General features: G+C 39.6%; 1 protein-coding gene across 7 annotated transcripts; it reads right to left on the bottom strand.

Moving 5' to 3' along the window:
- Positions 1 to 9613: 9613 nt before the first annotated feature.
- sdr42e1 (short chain dehydrogenase/reductase family 42E, member 1) lies at positions 9614 to 23671 on the bottom strand. Of its 7 annotated transcripts, none has more exons than XM_048605773.1 (4): positions 23514 to 23671; positions 18917 to 18960; positions 17046 to 17135; positions 9614 to 13000 (listed from the first exon to the last, which is right to left on the bottom strand). In XM_048605773.1, exons 3-4 carry the CDS (start codon positions 17105 to 17107, stop codon positions 11902 to 11904), a joined length of 1161 nt encoding a protein of 386 aa, XP_048461730.1. In that variant the 5' UTR covers positions 17108 to 17135; positions 18917 to 18960; positions 23514 to 23671; the 3' UTR covers positions 9614 to 11901. The 7 variants fall into 7 exon arrangements, with proteins under 7 accessions (XP_048461730.1, XP_020383735.1, XP_020383732.1 ...); XM_020528146.2 differs by having other exon boundaries at positions 17046 to 17132; positions 18932 to 18960; XM_020528143.2 differs by having other exon boundaries at positions 18932 to 18960; positions 23514 to 23670.
- Positions 23672 to 25668: the final 1997 nt, after the last annotated feature.

Below are 25668 nucleotides of genomic sequence, written 5' to 3'. Positions count from 1 at the left end.
TGAAGTGTAAGACTCTCTACCTAGAATCGTAGAGTTTTCGCGCCTGGGAAAGAGGCTCTTCGGACATCATCAAGCATCAATCTATTCTCATCTATTTTCCAGCACTTGACCCATAGCCTTGCAGGATATGGCATTTCAAGTGGTCATCTAAGATTATTAAATCTCTTGATAGTTTTCACTCCACCCCATCTTTTAGGCTATGGGTTCCAGCTACCCAATACCTTACCCGGTCTAAAAAGGCTCTTGGTTCTACCTTAAATGTCAATAGCACACAAGAACGAGGATATTGTTCTCCTCATCTGTGGAACACGTTGAATATATAACTAAACAATGGTACATAATCACAACACAGGTCACTTGGTTGCCCTGTGAGCTGGACTTCATCCTGAGTGGTTGATCTGTTGGCAAGCTCTGTGTGTAATTTCAGCTGATTGACCAGATCATTGAACCAGTGCATATTTTTACATTTGAGTGCTTTTCCTATGCCTTTCTTTTCTTGATATGCCTTGCAGCATGTAGTGTAAAAATTGTTTTAAGCCTATCTAATTTGTTTCTAATTACATCACTGTACCCTCCAGCGCCTCTTGCCAGATGTCTCCTATCCAGGGTCCGTGTAGCTTCCCGTGGGTAAACTCGAAAAAAACCGTAGGCAGTTCATTTCTGTTTGTTATCACTATTAGTTTTATCGATCTCCAGATGTGTAAAGAAGGAGACATGTGTCATAATCTTAATAGGGAAAGGTCTGTACATTTTCCTGATGAAAGAGATTTTCAGTTTAATTGATTTTGCAGAAAACTTCCTTATTTTTGTTTTGACTAAATTGACCAGGCTGCCTTGTGTCTTCAGGCCCACAATAAACTCTTTGATGTTTTTGGTCAGGGTTCTTCTTTCACCTCCATGTTTCATGTAACCATTCTGAGACAAATTCCGCAACCCATTTACACCAATTTGTATAAAAAAAAGAAAAAGGAGCAGTAACATGATTAAAAAGTAATTTGAATTTAAAAATGGGAAATAATATGTTGGCTTACATAATTATTCTGCATATTTGTCTCTCAGCTAATAATAGTGAGAAATATTAATTTCTGATGGTAGTTGTAGATCACAAGTCTGAGCATTATATAAGGATAGGTGATCACACAGCTAAAACATATACACCAAACTAAAACATCTTGGCTCTCTATAGGTAAATTTATGATGATTGGACTAAAGCCTGGAGATGGGCTTCCTGCAATCTAGTGTATGCTCCAGGAGTGAGCCCACCTCTGTCTCATCCAACTTTCATTTTCAGACAATGGCCGTCAATTAATATGAGGTGGGACTTCTGGCCATCTCCAGGAAACAGACCTGCCTTATTGATTTGCCAAACAATTGAAAGTCAGCTACTATGCACCACAACAGTAACATGCTCAGTGTGGCTTTGCAGGAGGCCCAGAGGATTGGGATCCATGAATGACACCAAACCCGGATAAGTCCAGATAGTAACGGGACTGGGTTGGCAGGGCAAGTTAGATAGGGAGGGACAAATGATCGACTTGAGGCAAAGCTCGTTGTGGGTTGTTTTGGGGAGGTGGGTGCAGAAGAGGGGTGTCAGGGTAATGATGAGGAGGTCCTTCCCTTTGACTTGCCAGTAGCCTGCAGAGTTGAACACAGGCCTGTTGAATCAGAGTGGCAATGGGATGAAGCCCTTAATTGGGCATTAATTACACAATTAAGGCTCTCAATTGGATAAGAAATGGGTGACCTCACCCGACACTGCCCCATTAATCTAAAAAACATAGTACAGGCGCATTAACAGTATCCACACCACTGATGGCATGGTATCCAAATTTAGGAGTCTACCTGCATATTTAACCACTTGCAGGGTGGCCCTATAAATTCAACTTCCTGACATCAAATGTTTCATTAATAGTCATGTACCAAAATTAACTGATGAGCACACCAGACTTTTTTTTATATCCAGAAGTTTTATTGCACACAACTGAACAGCTTTCCCACCACTAAATCACAGTGACTTCTTTTTAATTTATAACTATTAACCACCATCAATTAATTCAATTGGAAAGAAAACTTAACAGTTCTGAACATCTTGTGAATTTGGTTTTTCATTGTTAATTATTTAATAATAAAATAAAGATATATTCATATATTCATGTTTCTGCTTGAAAATATATTTATGATTGTGAAGTGTAAGACTGTCTACCTAGAGTCATAAAGTTTTCACTACTAGAAAGAGGCTGTTCAGACACCATCAAGCATCTGTCTCTTCTCATCTACTTTCCAGCAGTTGGCCCATAGCCTTGTAGGATATGGCATTTCAAGTGCTACCTAAATACGTCTTAAATCTTTTGATAGTTTGCATCTCTACCACATCTTTTAGGCTATGGGTTCCAGCTACCCAACACCCTACCCGGGCTCAAAAGGCTCTCGGTTCTACCTTAAATGCCAATGGCACACAAGAACGAGGATATTGTTCTCATCATCTGTGGAACACATTGAATATATAACTAAACAAAGGTACATAATCACAACACTGGTCACTTGGTAGCCCTGTGAGCTGAAGTTCATCCTGGGGTGGTTGATCTGTTAATAAATAATTAATCAATCACCTGAGTAGCAATTAGAAATTTACGTGCAAAGTTCGTTACAGGCAATACATACCATCAAAGTGAGGGAGGTGTGGCCAGTGTGATAAGTGGTAGTTGGATGGGTAAACAAAGCACTATATCCCCCACAGTTCCTACCTCTCTCTAAAGTCATCTGCAGCATTGATGGATACCGCATGCTCCACCTCCAATGACACCCGGGCACGATCATAACCATGGGAAAAGGGCAGACAGTCAAGAGATATGACCCCCTCCAAAGGCCATTGACCTGTTAATAGCTACAGCAGATTTTTCACTCAATTAGATTAATAATTGCAAGACGGCCAGACTATCTGGTAGTTTAAAGGATTCTTCCATGTTTTGTGTGAGATCTTTGTAGGCATTTAAAATAAGTCAACTTAAACTGAGCAACTTCTCAATTTAGGATAGGATTATACTGAGTACTCAGCTCACTAAGAGCGACCCAAGATGGCAGTTTGATTTGGCAAGGGAAAAAGACTATTATGTTGGGTTTTTTTTTGTTTAAAAATCTATTCATTATATTTTAGTGCTGTTTTACCTTGATTTTACATTTGATTTCATTTATCATCTGAGAACAGGACTTTTGTTCCCAGGTTCCGAATTCCCCATGAGGACAAAATGACTGTCAGGAAGCTTCAAATGCCAGACATGAACGCAGAGGGCAAATTTGGAGCAGCCTGCCCTTCAGGATCCAGGTTCAATCAAAGACAGCAAGCAGGCTCCCTAGTTTGGAAGACCAATAGATGGGCATTCAGCAGACAAAGCAGTAACCTCATTGTCAGAACAATGTCAAGAGGCATGACCACCCTTCCATTTCCCATTATCTGCCACAAAAGAGGTACATAAAAAAACATAAGTACGGGAAAGAAAGTCAGCGCTCCCCCACAAATCACAGCATCATCATCCTTATCTATTCAGTCACAGATAAATACCTTTTGTTTGCTTCTTTTCTCACTTTCTCAGTTAGTTCTGGTATCCTGGAAGGATATAACTTTAGGCACTCTCCTGTCACATTTCCTTATCTATCTGCTGTCGCTCACTGACATCCAAAAATTAACAGCATCGATTTTCACACATATGTTGACAACGCCCAAACCGTTTCACCATTTCTCAATGATCAGACTGTTTCTCCAACAATATGAGCAGAAATTTGTGATACAAAATACTGGGAAGATCAAAGCCATTTCCTCCAGTATGCAAATAAATTCTATTCGTTAGCCAATGGCTCTGACCAACATTCTTAGGGGAATGGGAAGGCTGATGTTGAGGAGGGGTCACTCAACCCGAAACATTAACTCTGATTTCTCTCCACTGATGCTGCCAGACTTGCTGAACTTTTCCAGCAATTTCTGTTTCTATTTCTTGCATTATTATCCTTGGATAGGATAGGCTCACAAGAGATTTGATCGAGATGCTCAAAATTGACAGGCCTAGACAAAGTGGATTGGTACAGTCTTTTTACTTTAGCAGAGAGGTCGGTGACTAGGAGGTAGAGATCTAAAATGATTGGTAGAAAGTTTAGAAAAAGATGAAAGGTGTTTTTCACACCAATCCACAATTAACTACATGTATTCTCATTGCCCAAGTTCTCAAATTCTCCCCATAAATGTGGGGGGGGACAATGTGGTGGCACGGCTAAGGCGTTAAGATAATACTTTGCTTTTGTCTTTACAAAAGGTGTGCTGCCTAACCCATGGTACCAGAGGAGGAAACTCTGTTATGAGAACAGTTCAAAATTAATAAGGATTCAGTCTTGTAAAGACTATTGGTACTTAGAAGTTGACAAAGTACCGGGACCAGTTGAGATGCATCCAAGGATTATAAAGGAAGTGAGGGTAAAAAATACAGAGGCACGGATCATAATTCTTTAGGTCCTCCCTGGACTCAAGGGAGGCGCCAGAAGACTGGAGAATTGCAAACATTATGGCCTTACTGAAGAAAGGTTCTAAGGATAAATCCCAACAATAGAGACCAGTCAATTTAACTTCAGTGGTGGAGAAACTTCTAGAATCATTCAGGATAGAATTAATAGTCTTATGGATAGAGATAGCTTGATTAGGAAGAGTCAGCATGGATTTCTAAAGGGGAAATCATGTTTAACCAATTTTGTAGAGCTTTTTTAAAGTGTTAGCTGAAATGCTCGATGAAGATAACACTGTTGATGTGGTACACATGGATTTCCAGAAGGTGTTTGATACAGTGCCACAACAGGGATTAGCAATATGAATACAAAATTGGCTGAGTGAATAATGGTCAATGGATATTTTTTGGGCTGGAATAAGGTTTATCGTGGAGGTCCCCAGGCTTTAGCACTGGGGTCCTTTCTTCTTCTGACATTACGATCTGGATTTTGGGTGCAGGGGATAATTTCAAAGTTTGCAAATGACACAAAGCTTGGAAAAATTTTAAACTGTGGGGACAGTGTGGACAACTGGACAAGATGGTGAAGTGACAAGATAGGTAGCTGATGAGGTTGAATGTAGAGAAGTGTGAGGTGATGCACTTTGACGGAAGGACAATTGAAAGACAATATATAGTAGGAGTACAATTCTAAAAGGAGTACAAGAGCAAAGGGACCCGAGTGTATTTGTGCATAGATCATTGAAGGCTGAAGGACAGGTGAAAAGATCAGTTAATAAAGTATACAGTGTCCTTGACATTATTAATAGAGGTAAAGAGTACAAGAGCAAGGTAACGTTGAAAACACTTATTAAACCTCAGCTGGAGTATTGTGTACAGTTGTGGATGCCACATTTTAGGAAGGATGTAAATTCATTGAAGAGGGTGCAGGTTTTTTATAAGGGTCCAGGAATGAGAATCTTCAGTTGACGATAGATTGAATACACTAGGGCTGTTCTCCTTGGACAGAAAGGAGACTGTGAGGAAATTTGATAGACGTTTTCAAAATCATAAGCAAGGGAGTATAGTGTAGATAGGGAGAAACTGTTCTTGCTGGTAAAAGGAATTAAAACAGATTAGAAACAGTGTACAAAGGTATGGGAGAGAAATAGAAGATTGATACTGGGTAATGTTGCTAAATTGAAGAGCTGGTGCAGACACAATGTGCTGAATGTGTTCCTTCTGCACTGAAATAATTGTGATTCTGAAACTAATTAACTTCTCTCATCTTGTTTTTCTCCTTTAAGGCACTCCTTAACCTTTCAAACACCTCTTTGACCAAGCTATCTGCATTAATATATTTTGGTTCAGTGCAAATTTTTGCTTGAAAGCACTTCTATGAAAAACTGTGGGATATTTAACTACAATTTTTTTTAAAAATCATCCATGGAATGGAAAGCATCTCTGATCAAGCTAGCATTTACTGCTCATCTCTAAGTTACCCAGAGGGCGATTAAGAGTCAACCATATTGCCATGGATGTGGAGTCATATGTAGGCCAGACCAGGTAAGTTCAGCTTTTAAGGACAGTTTCCTTCCTTAACTATCATTAATGAACCAGATGTGTTTTTCACGACAGTCAATAATGATTGCGTAGTCATAATTTAACTCTTGACTTCCAGATTTCTTATTGCTGCACCCCTTGCTGAGATATTCATATCGATAGCCAAAGGTGAGGTGCCAGAAGACTGGAGATTGGCTAATGTGGTGCCACTATTTAAGAAAGGTGGTATGGAAAAGCCAGGGAACTATAGACTGATGAGCCTGACATCGGTGGTGGGCAAGTTGTTGGAGGGAATCCTGAGGGACAGGATTTAAATGTATTTGGAAAGGCGAGGGCTGATCAGGGATAATCAACACAGCTTTGTGCGTTGGAAATCGCATCTCATTAACTTATTGAGTTTTTTGAAGAAGTAACAAAGAGGATTCACAAGGGCAGATTGGGGGACATGATCTATATGGACTTCAGTATGGCGTTCAACAAGGTTCCTCATGGTAGACTGGTTGGCAAGGTTAGACCACATGGAATACAGGAAGAACTAGCCATTTGGATAGAACTGGCTCCAAGTTAGAAGGCAAGGGTAGTGGTAGAGAGCTGCTTTTCAGACTGGAGCCGTGTGACCAGCAGTGTGCCATAAGGATTGGTGCTGGGTCTATTGCTTTTCATCATTTATATAAACAATTTGAAGGTGAACATAGGAGGTACAGTTACTAAGTTTGCAGATGACACCAAAATTGGAGGTGTAGTGGAGAGTGAAGAAGGTTACCTCAGAGTACAACAGGATCTTGATCAGATGGGCCAAGGAGTGGCAGATCGATTTTAATTTAGATAAATGTGAGGTGCTGCATTTTGGAAAGGCAGATCAGGGCAGGTAGTATACACATAATGGTAAGGTCCTGGGGAGTGTTGCTAAACAAAGAGATCTTGGAGTGCAGGTTCACAGTTCCTTGAAAATGGAGCCATAGGTAGACAGGATAGTGAAGAAGGCATTTGGTATGCTTGCCTTTATTGATCACTGCATTGAGAGTAGAAGTTAGGAGGTCATGTTGCAGCTGTACAAGATATTGGTTAGGGAGAAGCTGAATAGGCTGGGGCTATTTTCCCTGGAGCGCGGAGGATGAGGGATGACCTTATAGATGTTTATAAAATCATGGAGGGACATGGATAGGGTGAATAGACATGGTCTTTTCTGCAGGGTGGGGGAGTCCAAAACTAGACGGCATAGGTTTAACGTGAGAGGTGAAAGATTTAAAGGGGCTTGAGGGGCAACTTTTTCACGCAGAGGGTGGTGAGTGCATGGAATGAGCTGCTTGAGGAAGTGGTAGAGGCTGGTACATTTAAAAGACAGCTCGATGAATATATGAATAGGAAGGCTTTAGAGGGACACAGGCTAAATGCTGGCAAATGGGACTAGATTTATTTAGGATATTTGGTTGGCATGGACGAGTTGGACCAAAGGGTCCGTTTCTGTGCTGTACATCTCTACGACTCCACGAATTCAAATTCCAATTTGCCATTGCAGGATTTGAACCCAGGTCCCCAGAACATTATTTGGATCTCAGAATTTGTAGTCGAACAAAGCCACAATGACATTGCCTTCCCATAGATACTGTTTAAATTCAAGTTGTTGTTGCTATGATGAGTATGTCAAGACCTTTTCTGCTTCAGACAAAAACAGTGGATTTTGTTAAATCCACAACATATCACATTTTCGCCATATCCACCACAATCAACTCGTATTCCGCAGCACATATTTCATGTTATTTTTGATTCTTTTACAAATGGTTTGGTCCCAGATGGCAGTAATACTGCACAGGTCAACTCGCATGGTTAGGATGGCATTATTTGTTGAGCTTCCACCACCTGAGAATTAATTACCCACTACCATCCATGGCTGGACTTCACAGGACAGCAGAGCTTAGATCTGCTGTCATTGCAAGTTGTCCTGTGGTACAGCTGTACCAAGATAACACCTCACTCTTTAGGGTTCATCATCGTGACTCGATAAAATCAGGGTTATGCTGGGCCATGGGTTTACAGATTGCGTTTGAATACAAGTCTGCTGCTGCTCTGAACCCACAGTGCCTTGTGATGCCCAATTTTGATTCACAACATATGTTTATGAAGTATGTCACATTTAGTGGCGGTAATACCCCGTAACACTGTAGTATGCGGGGGGGTGTGTGTACGGGGGAACTGTCAATGTGCAGGAAGAATTCAGTCTCCAAATGACTGCATGGTGGTCATTTCTATCAACAGTCTTATGCTTCTTTTTACATTTTGTTTGTTTTCCCATCCTCTTTAGTATTACATGAGTATGTGGAACAAATTTTTCAAGAATTTCCAACTGCACAGGACGCATCAATAGTGTATGTAGGGTATACACAGCAAAAAGTAAATAATGCTGGCTATTACAATCACCTAACAGCTCATTAAAAACAGAACATTTCCTGCTTCAATTTACTGCTGCACTCATGATGCAGGCAGCTGAACTGATGCTTTAACTCTTTATAAAAAGAAAGCAGGGCAATGCCTTGTGTAGCACCCTTAACAATACCAGCAAGGATGTCCCATTGTAAAACTAAGTGAAATTTTGATTTCATGAAAGTGAACGCAAGGAGACAAATGAAGATTTAGAAAATCTGAATTGGATCTTAATTGTCTTAAAGCAAGGTACTGTGGACGCTGGAGAAGTTAACGTTTCAAGTCTGATGTGACTCTTTTCTAAAATAACATTGGTATCGATCTCAACTAATTATGTACAGTGCTGGCTTGAACACCAAAAGATATAGAACGGGGAAAAAAAGGTCAATTTATACTGCTTTTCATAACTTAAGGTCACCACAATGCATTTCACATCAAATGAAGGACTTTTAAAGTATAGGTCGGAGAGTGTAGGATGCACTTGAAAAGAATACAAAGCTGGTTTGTAGAAATGCAAATATGAAAGAAAGATTTAAAAATCTTGGATATCTTGTGTTAGAAGATAACAGCTTATGAGACAAATGGCTTACACATTCCTTCATTGTTGTGTTTTGGTCATGTCTTTTTGTTGCTAGTTGGTTCTGTGTGAATGGAGATCAATACTCACTCATTTCCATTCACATGGATAAGGAGAACCACCAGTTTGATTGGGACAACACCAGGATCCTAGGACAGGCCAAACAGAGACAAGCACGGGAATTCCTGGAGGCCTGATTCTCCACCAAGAAGGACATCAACAAACACATAGAACTGGATCCTATACATACACCACTGCAAAGGAAAACCAGAAATGAGGTAATCAATTCCAGTGGACCCCAGAGTTTAAATACCAGGCAGAAAAACTAAACAGCACTTCATCAGAGGCTGCACTGATTATGTTACCCAGCAGGGTAATGAAATATCTGTGAATTAACAGACCAGCTCGGTGAGCGAACCAACCACAGTAGAGATTATTTTATGGTAGGACCATCTGTTAGAGATTTTTAGATTAAACATAAGGTGTTGTTGCGAAAGAGAAAGCATGCACATTTAAAAGAAGGGTTTTTCAATTTATTTTGAATGAAGAATTCAATCTACTGATTAGACCCCATAGAACATCAAAATCATTTCATTTCTTTTTAATTTTGTCATTTAAGTATCATACATAAAACACTTTAAAAGGTTAGCTGGAACTTACTATTTAAATAGGCATCTTTAAGATATTCACGTACATTAAATTTATCGTAACAGATTCTGTCCAAAGGATATATTTATTAGTTAAAAAAGGCTTTTTCTAAAAAAAACTACCATTACACCAGAACACTAAACAAAGGTTACACTTTTGCAAATCACAGTAAAAAATTACAGCACTGCATCTGCACAAACGATATTAAGCTTAGTACACCAAAGAAGCAGATCTTTAAATGATTACTCTTAAAATAGTGTTCTATTTCAACTCAGTGGTGCACCAATTGTGCACATTTATATGGGCACCATCTCAATTTCATTATTTCTAGTTAACAACTGATTTGCAGGAAATTACTTCAAATTTAAAATAAGATCTGAAGAAGACCAATATCCATTATGCATATTTCAGCAGAATAGCTACATGATTTGCAATATCAGATAAAAACCTAAAGAATTATCCAAAACCTATTACTCAGGTAATATAATGTGTTATATTAAATAAGCTTTATTTTTCTCAGTATGTCTCTCACTGTTAAACTAGCTGAATTCTTTTTCTCAATTTTAAAGCACATGACTACAGGTATGTGATTAAGTATAAATTTAAGTTCATGCATCTGTGACCAAGGAAGATTGAAGGAGGGCTACTCAATACAGGCTAACCAATCATTTATTTTTGGCAACATGTTAGTTTGCCTCAAGTCACATTCTTATCTCTCTGAAGGGGACAAAAACCTCCTGATCATAATTTGAGCTCAATCTACACTGTGTGTAGCTTTGGGTGAGCGCTGTACTGCTGCAGTTCCTATTTTCCTGCTCTTGGACAAGGAACTCATGCCACCAGTGTATAAGAATCTCCCTGTTTGCCCTAATATCCTTATTCCAAAATCAAAGCCTGGCTGGCACTTCATCTACTGGTGCAAAACAGCCACAATTTTCCTCTACATTAAAAAAAAGCTTCAAATAGTAATGATCAGAAACACTGAGGCATGCAGAAATGGTAAAAGAAAATATTACCACATTTATCATAATTTATGTCATCATTTAATGTCATGCTGCTTTAGAGAATAAGATACTCCTACGATTATAGCATGAATTTAACTGTAATTTAACCTTCAAACCACTTAAACTATTTCACGCAAGTTTCAGTATGAACAGTAAAGTGCTTCATGGTGTATCTCCACAGAAGGATCAGAATACAAATAATGTCTTTAATTCCCTACTTTTATCCATTTAGTGAGTTAACTCCAAATACAGAAAATTTTGTTTTAACCGGCACTCTAGACAAATCAGCAAAACAAAATTCCTAAAATACTGGAAGTTTACTGTATTATTGCGATGTCCAAGTAGTTAGTTCAGGCTACGAGTAAGAAGGCTCTCTGCCGATAAGTTTTATTTAAGGCAAAGTCACGTTATTATTTAAGTAATTTATGCTGCAAATAAAGCTTAACAGTGATGTGCATACCACCTGCATTACGGTTCTATTACCGTGCATTTTTACATTGAATATGTGGACTTCTTGATGAACCGGCACACTCCTGGTCCCATATGTGCCAGTTAATAAAATGTTTGCTGTACTTGCTTTAACACTCTGTTTAACAGTATCCTGTAGTTCAGTGACAAAAAAAACCTTTCAATTCATCTTTAACACTTAATTTTAATGTTTATCCTAAACTTTACAGGCAAAATCAAAAGGAAATAAGGATTTAAACCAATGAAATATTGCCTCCCATCAGTATGGTGACATCGGTTTCTTACTCTCAACGCATTCTGGAGGATAAAGGTAATTCCAAACTTACCTATTGTGAATCACCTCTATTATATAATCAAAATTGTCCCAGATGTCTTTGGGTTTAAAAGATCATTAAGGATTTCGTCTCATCTTTGTGCCTAACAGACAATCGAAGATTGTAAGAATAGAGGATACGACAACCACTGTATTGTCTTCTGTGCTATGTGCTCAAAGCTTTCTTTAAATTTCCCTTATTCGTTTGCCTAACAAAGTAACTGACCAAAATAAAGATCTTGCCAATAAAGGGGCCACATTTAGACAACTTAGAAACTAAACCAGACGTTTCTACCTTGGTTTGTCATGTGTAGTGTAGTCTGGTTAATTCCTGGAGATGTGGTAACATACTGACACTCAGGCTGTAGCCTCTATTTTCAAGGTATCCCAATTGGAGGCCAGGCAGTGAGGAATGTCAAATGAAACAAATTACATAGATCACTATGCTGAAACTACTGGAATCCAAGACATGATAACAGCAGACAGCAACATTAAAAAAATTACATCCCATGTAAAGCATTTAATATTGTACCCAGTTACCTTCCGCCCATGACCACGTGTTTTGAACCACTCCACTACTTCACTAAGATTATATTCCTGTGGGTTGTACCCTAGTTCTTTCCTAGCTTTCTGCAGGCTGAAGTAGTGAGTGACTCCTGTTTTATAAACTTCTGTGCGAGTCAAAAATGGTTGAAAATTATAAATGCCACCTATACAAAAATGAATGATTTCAGTGAGGAAAGCAACAAAATAGACCAGTCCAAGTGGCAGCCGAATTGTGGGGTATTTATATCCAAGGCCTTCTACTAATGGTTTGAAAAATTCAAAGTTGTTCACTGGCTTGCCATCAGAGATAAAATAAGCTTGGCCACCAGCAATGTAATTTTTTCCTCCTGTCAGAGCTTCTGATGCCAGTATGTGTGCAGAAACAAGGTTGTCAACATGGACAAATTCCACCAAACTATCTGCTGCTCCATACAAAAATTTGAACAGTCCACTCTCTATATAACTAACTATTCTGGGAAGATGTCTTTGCTCACCAGGTCCATAAATGCCTGCTGGACGTAGGGCACAGGTGTGTAAAACACCAGAGCCTTTCTTTAGCTTTGTTCCATTTGCTTGAAGCACCTTCATCTCTGCTAAAGATTTAGTCCTCGAGTAGTGATCTGGATGAAGATGCAGCGGAAGATAAGGTAGAGATTCATTCCCATTTTTAATTACTTGGCCTCCAAACACAACGTTATATGTACTTGTGTAAAGCAGTCTTGATATCCCATTGTTCAGGCAGGCCTGGATCACATGCTCTGTCCCTCTAACATTGATGTCCTCTATTAGTTTTTTATTTAGTTGTTCCCTCCCCGACATGCCATATGAAGCTAAATGGAAAACACAATCTACATTCCTTACTACATGGTCAACTTCCTGGTAGTTGCAAATATCTCCCTTTACAAACATTATTGCATCAGGCACATGCTGAATGGGCTTGTGGATATCAAAGAGGATCACCCTTCTGCCCAGTTTGTGCAGGGCACAGCCCAACCTGAAACAAAAAAGATAACAAGCAAAGCATTACACATTACAAGAAGCTACTTCTTTACATTCACATTTCACCACGTAGCTTTATGATGTTAAACATATTTAGTTAGTTTACTGAACTGTACACTACATTTTATGCATTAAAAAGTTAATACAAAGAGCTCCCAAACTACCTTATGCCAAACAAAGAAAATATTAATCACATCAGGGAAAAAGTTATAGAAAGGCTTCCTGTTTGGGGTTTGAACAGAAGTTGGGGGGTGAAGAGAAAAAGAAAGGCTTGTGTGTAGCGTAATCACTGGCATAAGCCAGATGGGACAAAAAGTCTGTTACAGTGTTGTAGGCTCTAACTTTTTTCTTTAATTCGTTCACACGACAGTCTAGCCAAGCATTTATTGCCCATCCCTAACTGCCCTCACAAAGGTATAGATGTATTGTGAAAAAATATTTTTCATGCTGTTATTTGCATTAAATATACATAAACATGCACATATGCTTACATTTCATCTAAACTTTCCTGTATTCTGTTGGGCAAAAGTAGTTAAAATAGTTAGAAAATCATTACAATTGTAACTACAATGCAGGCTATGTTCCTGGAATCATGTTTCACAAGTCATGTGTACAAAATCCCATAGCTGGTTCAATAAATCTGATAAACTGTATGCTAGCATCAGAAAATGACTCGGAAAGCTGCGGCCTTATAACAAATACCTAACTGGGGTTCACTGCTATTTTTCATCGTCACCACGAGTCCAGTTCTAGAGCATGCGTCTGGGAATGAGGGTGGGCAACGGAGAACGAGCAGTTGTACAGCATCTCCCATGACCTCAGACCATCCCAATTTGCTCTAAGGTCAATGAAGGATTCTTTGACCTGGAGTCACATTCCTAGATGAAGACACTGACTAAAACTGAAAGAATGCTTCAAAGTTAAGACAAATTCAAAGTAAGAAAAGACAGCTCTACCAGAACTGTTCCAATCTAAACTTTTGTGTACTGAAGGTTCCACCTCACCTCGTACCTTCCTGACTGCTCATTACCTCCCAACACTGTGTACGTACAATCTGACAGACTACCTGTAAAACAGATTACTTATACAAGAAAATGACACAATATATTACAAAAACATCCATCAAAATAATTAGAATGTTCCCAGCAAGCTTGAACCAACCATCAGTATGTAATTTCAATTATGGGGTTAGTCTAAGGTAGGCATTTGATTTCCAGAAGGTTATGCATCTGGGGATTCAGAAGGTGCTGTATTATTAAAGACGATTCCAAACTGTGCATAAATCTAAGAGGTTGTTCAAATTCTAATACCAATTTTCTCATAAATTAATAAGAAATAATAGTTCTCATTAAAAAACCATGGCTTATGCCCTAAGTTTCTTCAAAAAAGCCAAGTTAATAAAATAGATAGAAAGGTTATTTCCCATAAAAGGGAAAAAAAAACCATTGAAAGAAATAAAAGCAATACTTTGTGCCTGTAACTATCAAATTATTTCCACACCCCTATCATTATAACCCTACAAATTTCTGCCCTTTCCAACATAGCCAATTCCCTCTTGAATACTGTTACTCCAGCTCTTGAGGCAGTCATCATTTAAAAGAAGAAAACAGGCACATGCCAATTTGTTTTTTGATTTCCCTTTCCTAAAAACCTCTGATTTCTCATTAAGGTTCAGTTTCACAGGTCTAGGCAATCTACAACACTCCAGCTGGATGACCAAGCTTAACGTGAGGCTTTTTGACCAAAGGAAACATTCCAGCCAATTTTGAATCCATGCTAATCTAACATCTATATACATTTTTCCAATAAGGGCTACTGATGGAATTGGGAGCCTTAGATGACTGTCTCCAGGATCCTGGAGACAATTACAAAACTCTGCAAAAATTTGTAATGAGATTAGAACAGAACAATGGTGCCTCTCATCTGTATAGCTCAGTTACTCATTGGAGCAAGTGAATACTTTTCCTGCATGGATTACCCAATTCATTAAACCTTGAAGGTGTGCTATAAGTGTAGCAACAAAAGCAGAAAGAATCTGTATCATGTTGTACCATATTTAAAGTTCGGCAGCTAATGATGGATTTTGAATTTTCCCAGATATTTCACATGGGACTTGAAAGCAGACAGGAACATTAAAATCAAAAGCAGAGAGAATCCCTGACCCTATTCTGCTACTACAATTTTGCCTGGAGAAAATTGTGGTGGTTTTTTTTTTCCATATTCATTCACAAGATTTATTGCCTGTCCCTAGCTGCCCTTGAGAAGGCGGTGGTGACCTGCCTTTTTGAACTGTTGCAGTCTATATACAGTAGGAAGACCCAGAAAGCCCTTAGAGAATTCTAGGATTGCAGATGGTGGTGATTTCATATAACTGTTGCCCTTATCCTTCTAGATGAAAGTGTTTGTAAGTTTGGAAGATGCTGTCAAAAGATGTTTGATGAATTTCTGCGCTGCATCTTGTAGATAGTACACACTGCTGCTGAGGGTTGTTGGTGGAGGGAATGAATGCAGTGCCTAGTAAGCAGACTGATTTGACCTGGATGGCATCAAGCTTCTTGAGAGTTATTGGAGCTGCACCTATCCAGGGAAGTGGGGGAGTATTTAAACACATGCCTGAATTAGGGAAGCAGAGGCAGAGACAGAGACAGAGGAAGTGTGCAAGAGACAGACAGTGGGGCAGAGAGAGTGAGAGTGAGAGCAACAGACAGACAGACAGACACAGAGAGAGAGAGAGAGAGAGAGTAAAACAGAGCAAGGAACAAAGACAGACAGAGAACCTTCATGGCAACCTCAGCTAATATGGGAATTGAACCAGTGCTCTTGGTGTCACTATGCATCACAAATCAGCTTGCTGACCCCCTCCTATATGTCTATAACTCTCACTGATTCTGTCCTCTGGAATCAGCCAGAGAATGGACTCTTCATTCCTGTACTTACTGTGTTCCAAGAACAGTGGCAAATCTCCTGAGAAAATATTTTATTACAGACTTATTTTACCAGTAGTTATCATTGCTATAGCAAGATAAACTTGGGAGTTATGAAATTAAGAGATGTAATTGAATACCAAAAATATCCAATTTTCAGACAACCAGATTTTGGACACTTGTAATATAAATTCCTCAAGATTCTGAACTCTGAATGAAATAAAAGAGATAATAAAGAAGAAAAGAAAAGGAGTTAATCACAATTTGAGGAGAATCACAGGTGGTAAGGGAAAACCCAAGTTTACAAAAACATACCATATGGCAAGCCCTATATTTCTAACTTGTGCACTACATTACAAGAACACTATGGGCCTGTTTACAGCACAAACAATGCAATATTCCCCTGATGATATTACAGCTGTTTTAAACTGTTTGAAATCCAAACAGCCAAAAAAAATCAAGTCAAATAGTGGTATGAATTCTGACATAATTCAGGAGGTGGACTGACAATTATTAAACATTTTACATGAAAGACATCAATGATCAGAGGAGTCTAATAGTGAATTATTTTCCATTTCATACGACTTTTGTACTCTTCCCTGTTAATGACATATATTCGCTTCAGACTATCTAGTTTGTTTCATCAATTAATTTGCTGTTTGAGTTTATAAAAACAAGTAACGGTAAAGCTAAAGATACCATAGTCCTACTGGACTATCGGGCTGCTCTCTTCAAGAGATGACTGGTGCCAGTTTAACGTGAGGGTCAACATGTTTCAGGCGAAGGGTGAGATTGAGAAGGACAGTCCTTCAATGGTGACTGCAGCCAGTGTGAGAATTGAACGCACACAGTTTGCATCACTCCGTATGGTAAACCAGCCAGCCAGAAAACTGAGCCAACCAACCCCCAAAGCAAATAATTCCGATGGAACAGTAACTTCAGAGCATACTGCTGCAATGTTTGTGGATTTATGGCCACAATTTGAAGGTAACTGCCTAAGAGATAAATACCATGATAAATTTACTGATTAACTGTACCACTTTCAAATAAAATTTTAAGTCATTAGCCTTGTGTCTGCACAGTATTTGATTCATGTCACGCAATGACTTATCTTACCTATATCCTAAATAACCTCCCCCGCCAGTGATCAGGATAGTTTCTGTTGTTGAGGTTTCCATTTCTTTAGACTAAAGGTATGGTAGGCTGCTGAAAATAAAATTTAAAGTTCTAAAGATCTGATTATCTTTTAATCTGAATTTTTTATTATATATGAAGATAAAAATAATTCACAGTGCAGAAAAATACAGCAACACAAATGAATTAAGCTATTTATCCTAAAGGTGCTCGATAGATCCATTAAAACTAATTTAAAAAATTAAACTGGTGTAAAGTATTCATGGTAAAATTAATAATCCATCTGTTATTTGAATGCAGGAAATGTGACAGTGAAAATTCTAACTGATTTGCAACAATTTGTAACTACATGATGTGAAGAGCTAGTTCATTGACTGTGTGTTATAGTTATAGATTTTAGTTTTATAAATGCAATGTTTATAGTAGAAAGTAGGATTAAAACAACTAAAGCATCTTGAAATCTAATGTATTTAAAAGGTTGAGTTCATATGGCTTATGATGTTAACAGATGGTAAGGCAAAGTCATTAAAATGGTGAGCTTTAGAGATTGACAGAAAGCCAAAAACAAATGATAGTTCGGAAGGTTTACTAGAATTAGAATAGAAAACATAGGGCTATGAAATCAACAAGCGGCTTTCTTAGCTGGAGACACAGTGTCTACACTGCTTGCAGGAATGTTAGTTCAGAGAGATTGTTTGTTGTGGGAGTTAAAGTTAAATTAACAAGAGCATTCAGCGAATTCTGAAAAACTGTAAAAGCCATGAGCTACAAGGAGGCTACATTATCATGGAGATGGATGAATCTTAAGGTGGTTCTCTGGTTTCAATTTATCTGAGGGTATATATGTCAGGAGACATTGTTTGTGCTAAAGAGATTAAGGGACAGTGCTGAAGCAAATGAATAGCTTCAGGCAGCAAGTGCTGTTGTTAGTAAACGCTAGGCAATTATACAGAAGTCTCTAGAAGCCATTTACTGTTCAAGCAGCTGAAAGACAGGTAAAGGAACACCACAAGCAGTATTTGCTTAGCTCTACATAAAAACATTCAGGTTTGGAGAAACATCAGGGCTAGTATCAGCTTAGTGAAGGCAGCTGTCTGAAAGGAATGGCTATTGTGGCCATGAGTATTTGCTGGAAGGCAGGCTTAGGAATCCATTGAAACGCAGTCTCGGGGAAAGAGTGTGAACTATTTTAAGACACGACTAGTCATTGAGGCAATACAAGTTGGAGAAGCATTTGAGGGAATTCTGTAGATCAAGTCAGAGCTGAAATACTACAGAGATGTAAAGGGAAGGGCGGCAGAAAGACCGGACAACTTAGTGATAGTTGGAAGATGGATGTCACAGAGTGATCAGGGATGAGCTACAGTGGATCCATCTAAATGATACAAGGCAGACAAGCATGGCATATCATAACGGCAGCTGTACAGAAGCAAGGTTTTAATGAAATTTGGCGAGCCACAGTGACACAAATGTCTGACAGCATCTGCAATTTGATATGTTCTGTAGGGGGTGGGCATGGTTCAGGCACTAAAGTCATGGAATCTGTTGATTTTACTCTCTTGGTAACAACCTCGAATCTTACATTTTCTTGACCTTAATTGAAACAGTCACTGGTTTCTGGCCAATCTATAACACATTTTGTAATCTCGACAAAGAACATAGCAAGGCACAATTAAGAGTTCTTCAAAAGACAGTTAAACAAAGATAAACCCCTAATTTTTTTTTGAGAAGTGCAGAAACAGTAAACAGCTGTGCACAGTGCATACTTCCTGTAAACATATCCAGTCCCACTTCAGATATCAAACTTCAAGTACGTCCTTTGACTAACTGAGTAATGTCATGGAAGACCTTACCAGAACAGTACATACCCGAGAGGTTGAGATCATGTGTTGCAATTCTGAAACAAAAAGAACAATTACTGTTTTCTCACATAATATCTTTACAGGTGGTTGAGACCAACACCATTACTAGAACAGTAAGTATACAAGAAATATTTCAAACTGACTGCATCTCATCACTTTCAATACGCATTTAGTAACATGAACTGTATCATTTCATTTATAGGCAAGCCTTCTCATACTTCTCCATCTGTTGAAGTATTTAACCCCATAACACTTATTTCCCTGAGAAACAGCCAGATGAAATTGAACAATAAAAAACCATTTATAGGTCACACTTACCAAATTATTAATCTGAAAATATATTAATTACAGATTTGTTTTAGCCTCCCAGGCAGATGTCAAAGACATCTTGATGCAGATTGACTATGTCCAATAAACTCAGCTCCAAAAAAAACTCTCAAAATTAATCACTATAACTCCCACAGAATCTTACGGTTGCCTTAAAATGTATGTCCTCCCATTCCTTGAACACACTGGCATACTTCCTTTGCAACAACACATCAGGCCTCCTCCACTCAATTGCTATGTGATCCTAGTTATACCAGTGAATGTGCAGCACAATAAATCCAGTTACATGCATTATTAGACTGAAAATACAAAGGCTATTCTGTACACCACCATGGTCTAAAACAAAATGCCTTATTTCAGATAAACCCAAGAAAAGTCAAGTGGCAGTAAACACAGTTCAGTCTATTAATATTCATCTAATTCCTTAACTCTTCCATTGCAGGATCTACTTGCATTCTGAATGCCCTAACATTTTTGACTATATGGCAGTCTGGAAGATTATTTCTAACATTTAGCATTTCAAGTAAACAAGCCTTGGTCTTATTAATAGTTTTCACCTATTTTAAATGTATGCCCTTTGCCCAACTTTACTGTTTTAATTTGAAGTAATATTCTTTCTTTAAAAAAATCCATTTACTTACATAAAGATGCCCAAGTAACGCACACAGTTCCTGATTTGCTACCATCTTTAATTCTGCATTTGTTACCTTAAGTTTGAATACAAAACTTAATCACAGCTTTAAAATAATGTTGTACCTGAATGAATATTAGTTGAGTACTAAGTTCTATTTTGCTCAAAGCGTGGCTGGCCCACAAGCTGCCGATGACTGACTCCTTCAAAACAACGATGAACATGTGATGCATGTTTGAATAACAACAAAATTATAGCAGAAGTAAGGTTGAGGTATTAACTAATGAATTATATGGCTTGCCTGATTATATTTGAGGATTTAGTATCAATTATTGATTTTTTTTTACATACAGGAGTTCTTTTTTTAAGTTGGATCTAGTTTCTAGCTTTCCCAAGAGTTGGAAAGTGAAAAATGCAGCATTAATTGGGACAAATACAGATTGCTTTGCCTATCCGGGTAGATAGTCAGTTATTAGGTACAGACGTTATTCCAATGTTCTTAAAATCCTTTATGCTTTTGTACCTGTCAGTAATGTTAAATGAATGCGCTAGTACTTGCCAGCCAAACTTGACAACATTTAAATACATGCATTCATATATTTAATTTTGAAAAATCTCTCCAGTGCTCATATCTCATGTGAAATACAGAACTAATTTATATGAACAGTGATCATGAATATTCATAAAACAAGTAGTCCTGGAGATGAAATATTTGCATTATTGTAGTTCTTGGCACCTGACTACATGATGTGATTTATGGCTTTGTACCGAATTCTATTCTGTGAACAAACGAGGTCCACTCCTCTCTCATAAGGACAATTGTCAATCTTTCTCCTCACCCCACCCCAACCCACACCATTCTTCATACAGAATTTGGAGAACCAATTCATTTCTAAATTGTATATGAAGGATAGTTCCTTTCTCTATACCATACTCCATTCCTGCTTTCTATTTTCTAAATTATAATATTTGAACTCCAAAGGTTAAGTGGCTTGGCCATACTAAATTGCCCAGGGATGTGTAGGCAAGGTGGGTTAGCCATGGTAAATGCAGGCTTACAGGGATAGGGTGGGATGATCTTCAGAGCATCAGTCCAGACTCAATGAGCTGAATGGCCTCTTTCCATACTGTAGGGATTTATTATTCTATGATCTAGTTTCTACTTTGTATGCAAATCATATTTTTAAACCTTTCTGTAGAGGTGAATATTTTGCATCTTTGCTCATCCCAAGGCTCTTCGCAGGAACATTAGACATCAAAATCTGACACTGAGATGAAGAATATCAAATGAACTAAAGCTTGATCAAAGTAGTAGGCTTTAAGGAGCATCTCGCAGGAGGAAAAGAGACAAAGATTAAAAAATAGAATATCAGATCTTGAGTGTAGGCAGCTGAAGGCATAACTGCCAAAGCTGGAATGATTAAATTCAGAACTGCTCAAAAGACCAGAATTAGATCAGCACGTTTCTCAAAGTTGTGGAAGAGGAGAAGATTAGAGAGATTAGGAAAGGGTGACGCCATCGAGCAATTTGATAACAAAACTGAGAATTTTAAAATGAAGGCTTTGCTTAACCAGGACACAACGTAGGTCAGCAAGTACAGGGCCAATAGCTTAATGGGACATGATGCAAGTTGGGACATAGATAGTGATCTTGCTTGAGCTGCCAGAATTTGCCATCCCTTCAATAACTTCGAATTGTAAATTATATTATCCTTGTTTTTGTTATGTACACTGGTTGCAAATGTGAATATATCACATCCATATACTATTAAGCGGTATTATATATTTTTGTCTGGAGATTTCTCAGACTTAGTCTTCATCTTCTAATTTAACTTTATTTGAACTATTGCAGACATGTGTAAATGAGGTTGCCACCAAGGTTAAAATGGCAAAGCAACTCTGGAAAAACTTCCTGGTCTTCATCCATTTTATTTCAAGATGGGATATGGGTCTCACTGGTGAATTTGGCATTTTTTTTAATCTTTCCAACTGATTGAAAGTTGAATTTTCTTCATAGGCATTGTGTCTACCTAAGCACATGGGCTGCTGTGGTTAAGGCAGCAGCTCACCACTACCTTCTCACACTCAAAAACAAATGCTTGCCAGCCAAGGACATCCATGTCCCACGATAAATGAAATAAAACCCCAACCTGCGGCTTGCAACCCTCCAGAAGTGCCCAGGAATTAATTTCCAAGACACCCTGCCTCAAAGGCCAGGAAGAGAACTATGTGGGCAATAGCTTATTTTTAAAAAAAATTATTTAAATACTAATCTTCCCAAGGACAATAGTGTGCTTATTGGGGCTTCTGATTGGAGTGGGAAGGTAATGTAGTGAAGTATGGACATGGTGGGTGACAGCAAGAGCTTGGTGGGAGGAGGTGGAGGAGGAGAAAAGAGTGGGGACCAGAAGAGCTAGATGTGGGAATCAAAGCAGTGACACTGGAACCGGAAACAAAGAGACAGTAATATTAACACCACACATTCGCCAGAACAGGAGGACGTGCATTTAAACAGGTTTGTCGCCACTACGAAAAATGATAGCAAACAAACAGGTACAATAATTAACTCAAAGCAGCAAGATCTGAGGCTTGATACAGTTACGCCTGAGACATAGATGGTAATAGGGAAGGAAGGAGGGCTGAGAGAGCAGGGCAGGGAGTAATAATCCCCTCTCCACTAATTATTCTCCTTGCTCTCTCCCTCCACCTATCTCAACACTTCAAGCTGAACTTCAGTTCAAGAACGTGCATCTTTCATACACATGCAGGGGCTGTCAGCAGACACTGGCACATAATTATCCCTTACATTACTGTACATTATAAAGTGGTAATATCATTTAGACCATTAATTGAGAAACCCAGGCTAATGTTTCTGGGGACGAGTTCGAATCCCTTCACAGCAGATGGTAAAATCTGAATTCATTAAAATCTGGAATTAAAAGGTAATCTCCTATTCTGGTAAAACCCCATCTGGTTTACTCATGCTTTTTTAGGGAAACTGCCCACCTTACCTGGTTACCTCCTTACCTATATGTGACTCCAGACTACATGTGATTAAAATTGGCAATTGGACAGGAGGCAACGGCCTAGTGGTATTATCGCTGGACTGTTAATCCAGAGACCCACGTAGTGTTCTGGGGACCTGGGTTCAAATCCCACCACAACAGATACTGGAATTTGAATTCAATAACCATCTGGAATTAAGAGTCTAATGATGACCATTAGAATCCATTGCCGATTGTCAGGAAAAACCCATCTGGTTCACTAATGCCCTTTAGGGAAGGAAACTGCCATCTTACCTGGTCTGGACTACATGTGACTCCAGACCCACAGCAATGTGGTTGACTCTTAACTGCCTTCTGCAATAAATACCGCCTAGCCAGAGAAAGATGCCCTCAGCCCGTGAACGTGTAAAGGGAAAAAAAAAATTGGAGATGGGCAATAAATGCTGTTCTAGCTACAGTTGTCCGCACTAATTTAGAGGAAAAACGATTAATGTGATTACAATAAGGATTTGTCCAACCACAATTGGGAACTTCACCCCCAACCCAACAGTCCCCGATGAGAAATGGAGCCATAAAGCTCCAGCTCCATTCCTGACTGTTTACATCAGGTTAGCGGCAGAATTACCTGCTCGATCATGGGATTACCGAATGAAGAAAGCGAGACCTCTCTCCCCACCGGGCGGTTACCATGGCGCCACCGATACCTACAGTCATTTCCGGGTCTCGATCACGTGACGCACACTTTATTTTACCCCCACGGAACCCGATAGGCCAGTGGGCAGATAAAACATTCAAGATGCCGAAAACTCAAAAATCGTGGGTGCAGCGCCGCCTAATCTGTCGTCAACTAAATCGTTGAAATTCAAGCAGGCCAAGATCAAAGATGGCGGCCACCAGCCCCGGCCATCGTTAAAGATGGAGACAGGCTGCACCCAGTCATGTCCTGCCGTGATCAAAGATAATATCCCACCAACAGCCGTCCCTGTTGCCATGATGAAAGATGGCGCTGCCAGGGACTGCCCATCATGAAACATGGCGATCCGGCGAGCCTTAAATGACGCCATGATCAAAGATGGCGACCGCCAACTGCGGAGTGTTGCCACGATCAAAGATGGCAGGCGACCGCCTGGGTCGGTTTTCCGGGGCTCGGCGGAAGGATGAAGCAGATGGCGGGGAAAATAAACGCCGAAGAACGCGCGAAGGTGGCTCTTAAACTCGCCGCTGTCAATGAAACTCTCGGTATTTATCCTATATCTTCGCTGCCTACGCTTCCCGAGTGTAGAAGGGAAGCTTGTCAGAAATAAAAACAGAACTTGCTTGGGGGGGGGGTCACTGAAGTCGAAACGTTGACTCTGTATTTTCTGGATTTCTACAGATGCTGCTGGATTTCTCCGCCTGTTACTTGTTTTTAAAGATCTCCAATGTCCGTAGTTCTTTGGTTTGTTGTTGTTAAGGAAGCTTGTCTGTTCGGCGGAGATAATAGTCAGCAGTTTTTCCGCAGGCCTTTCCCGATCGCCCACATAAGGGCTGGGAGGTCATGTTACTGCTGTACACGACATTGGTTAGATCATAGAATCCCTACAGCGTGGAAACAGGCCCTTCGGCCCAACAAGTCCATACCGACCCTCAGAGCATCCTACCCAGACCCATCCCCCTATAACCCACCTAATCTACACATCCCTGAACACTGCGGGCAATTTAGCATGGCCAATTCACCTAGACTGTATGTCTTTGGACTGTGGGAGGAAACCCACGCAGACACTGGGAGAATGTGCAAACTCCACACACACAGTCGCCCGACTGAACCTGGGTCCCTGGCGCTGTGAGGCAGCAGTGCTAACCACTGAGCCACCGTGCCATTAGGCCATGTCAAATGGAGTATAATGTAGATAAGTATGAGGTGGTGCATTTTGGGAAGTTAAATCAAGGTAGGAGTTTCATGGTGAATGATAGGGGCCCTAAGAAGTGTAGTGAAACAGAGGGACCTTGGAGTTCAGGTGCACGGTTCTCTCAAAGTGGAGTCACAGGTAGACAGTGTAGTGAAGAAGGCTTTTGGCACACTGGCCTTCATGAGCCAGGGTATTGAGTACAGAAGTTGGGAAGTTATGTTTCAGTTGTACAGGATGTTGGTGAGGCTGCACTTGGAGTATTATGTTTAGGTTTGGTCACCTTGCTATAGGAAAGATGTTATTAAACTGGAAAGAGTGCAGAGGAGATTTACAAGGATGTTGCCAGGACTTTAGGGACTGATATGTAAGAAGAGATTGGACAAGCTAGGATTTTTTTCTTTCGAGTGTAGGAGACTGAGGGTGGATCTTATGGAAGTGTATAAGATCATGAGAGGCATGGATAGGGTGAATGCACTCAATCTTTTTCCCAGGGTTGGGGAATCAAGGACTGGAGGGCATCAGTTTAAGGTAAGAGGGGAAAGAATACATGGAAACCTGAAGGGTACCTTTTTTACACAGAGGGTGGTACGCATATGGAATGAGCTGCCAGCAGAAGTGGTTGAGGCGGGTATGTTAACAACATTTAAAAGGCATTTGGATGAATACGTGGATAGGAAAGGTTTAGGAGGATATGGGCCAACTGCAGGGAAATGGGGTTAGCATGGATGAACATTTTGGTTGGCATGGACCAGTTTGGGCTGAAGGGCTTGTTTCCGTGCTGTAGGACTCTATGACTCTATACTCTTGTTTCCTCCCACAATCAAATATGCTAAACTTGCCCATAGAGTCCAGGGATGTGCAGGCAAGGTGCGTTAGCCATGAAAAATGCAG

This window comes from Rhincodon typus, chromosome 15 (genome assembly GCF_021869965.1).
Source record: "Rhincodon typus isolate 14 chromosome 15, sRhiTyp1.1, whole genome shotgun sequence".
Classification (NCBI taxonomy): domain Eukaryota; kingdom Metazoa; phylum Chordata; class Chondrichthyes; order Orectolobiformes; family Rhincodontidae; genus Rhincodon; species Rhincodon typus.
The sequence above is the reverse complement of the archived record's forward strand: the minus strand, read 5'-3'. Positions and strand labels throughout refer to the sequence as shown.

Coding starts and splice junctions, on each gene's coding strand:
- sdr42e1 (XM_048605773.1), bottom strand. CDS start 17,107: ATGGAAACCTCAACAACAGAAACTATCCTGATCACTGGCGGGGGAGGT. Junction 13,001..17,045: donor GGAGGTTATTTAGGATATAG/GTAAGATAAGTC, acceptor TTTTTGTTTCAG/GTTGGGCTGTGCCCTGCACA.